This window comes from Mus caroli, chromosome 10, assembly GCF_900094665.2.
Source record: "Mus caroli chromosome 10, CAROLI_EIJ_v1.1, whole genome shotgun sequence".
Classification (NCBI taxonomy): Eukaryota; Metazoa; Chordata; class Mammalia; order Rodentia; family Muridae; genus Mus; species Mus caroli.
In genome coordinates this window covers 19896381-19897357 of record NC_034579.1, presented here as the reverse complement: position 1 = coordinate 19897357, position 977 = coordinate 19896381, and the positions used below count along the sequence as shown (strand labels likewise).

Here is a 977-nt window from a genome sequence, read left to right as displayed (position 1 = left end):
CAAGTTTTTAAGCACAAAAACAAGAAAACAAAAAGCAAAAACGAACAAAAAGGCAAAGAACAAACAAACAAACAAACAAAAAGGCAAAGAACAAACAAACAAACAAAACGTTCTGTTAACAAGAAGAGTTAGGCAAAAGCCGAACTACAGGAGGTCAAAAGCAAAGCAGTGCCTTCTGAGACCTTCCCAGGGCTGTATGGGCTTTGATGGATTAGACCTTCGTTTTAATTTTGCCAAGTGTCTATGTGCTGCGTTTTACAGCCTAAACGGTACTTCCATCATCGAGTCAGTTGTGTTAAGTTTTGAGTACCTACTGTAGTCTGGGGGCCTGTTATATGTCCCACTCTCTTAGTCCTTCACGGCGGAAATTAAATTTGATCATGAATTTTGGGGGTAACAAACCATATGCAGGCCATAGCACCACAATTGCTTTTTTATTTTATTGTTTCCTCTCACTTGCTTTGCCTTTTCAGCAGCTTACATCGTATCTCCTAATGGAACACTGCAGCCCCTTGTTCTTGCTCTTAGAGCCGAGCTCTCTGCCAGGCTAATCCTGTGCAGACCCAGCCCCTTGTGTCAGGGCGGGGCGGGTGGGGTCCCCAATGAAGGGATCACTGCAGCTTCCCAGGTCCCTGCCCTAAGCGTGGAGGGTCTCTCTCAAACACTCTTCCATACAGGGCCATCACTAAGATAGGCAAAGGGGCTCCACCTCGACTCCTCAGACGTCCGTCTCTTGAGACCTGATGAAAGACAGATCACAAAGGGTTGACATCAATGCAAAGCTCAGTTTCCAGCTGTACCTCCTTCAGAAATATCCTGCCAAGTTGGGCAGTGGCGGCACATGCCTTAAATCTCAGCACTTGGGAGGCAGAGGCAGGGGGATTTCTGAGTTTGAGGCCAGCCTGGTCTACAGAGTGAGTTCCAGGACAGCCAGGGCTACACAGAGAAACCCTGTCTCAAAACCCCAAAAGAAAGAA

The 977-nt window shown here is 47.0% G+C and overlaps 1 protein-coding gene across 1 annotated transcript in view; it reads right to left on the bottom strand.

The window, feature by feature from the left end:
• Nucleotides 1-413: 413 nt before the first annotated feature.
• Nucleotides 414-977, bottom strand: part of LOC110303935 (vascular non-inflammatory molecule 3) — a 12713-nt gene continuing 12149 nt past the window's right edge. Inside the window, exon 7 of the mRNA XM_021175176.2 lies at nucleotides 414-740. Coding sequence (XP_021030835.1) covers nucleotides 612-740 — 129 coding nt within the window. The 3' untranslated portion in view covers nucleotides 414-611. The remainder of the gene's footprint in view (nucleotides 741-977) is intronic.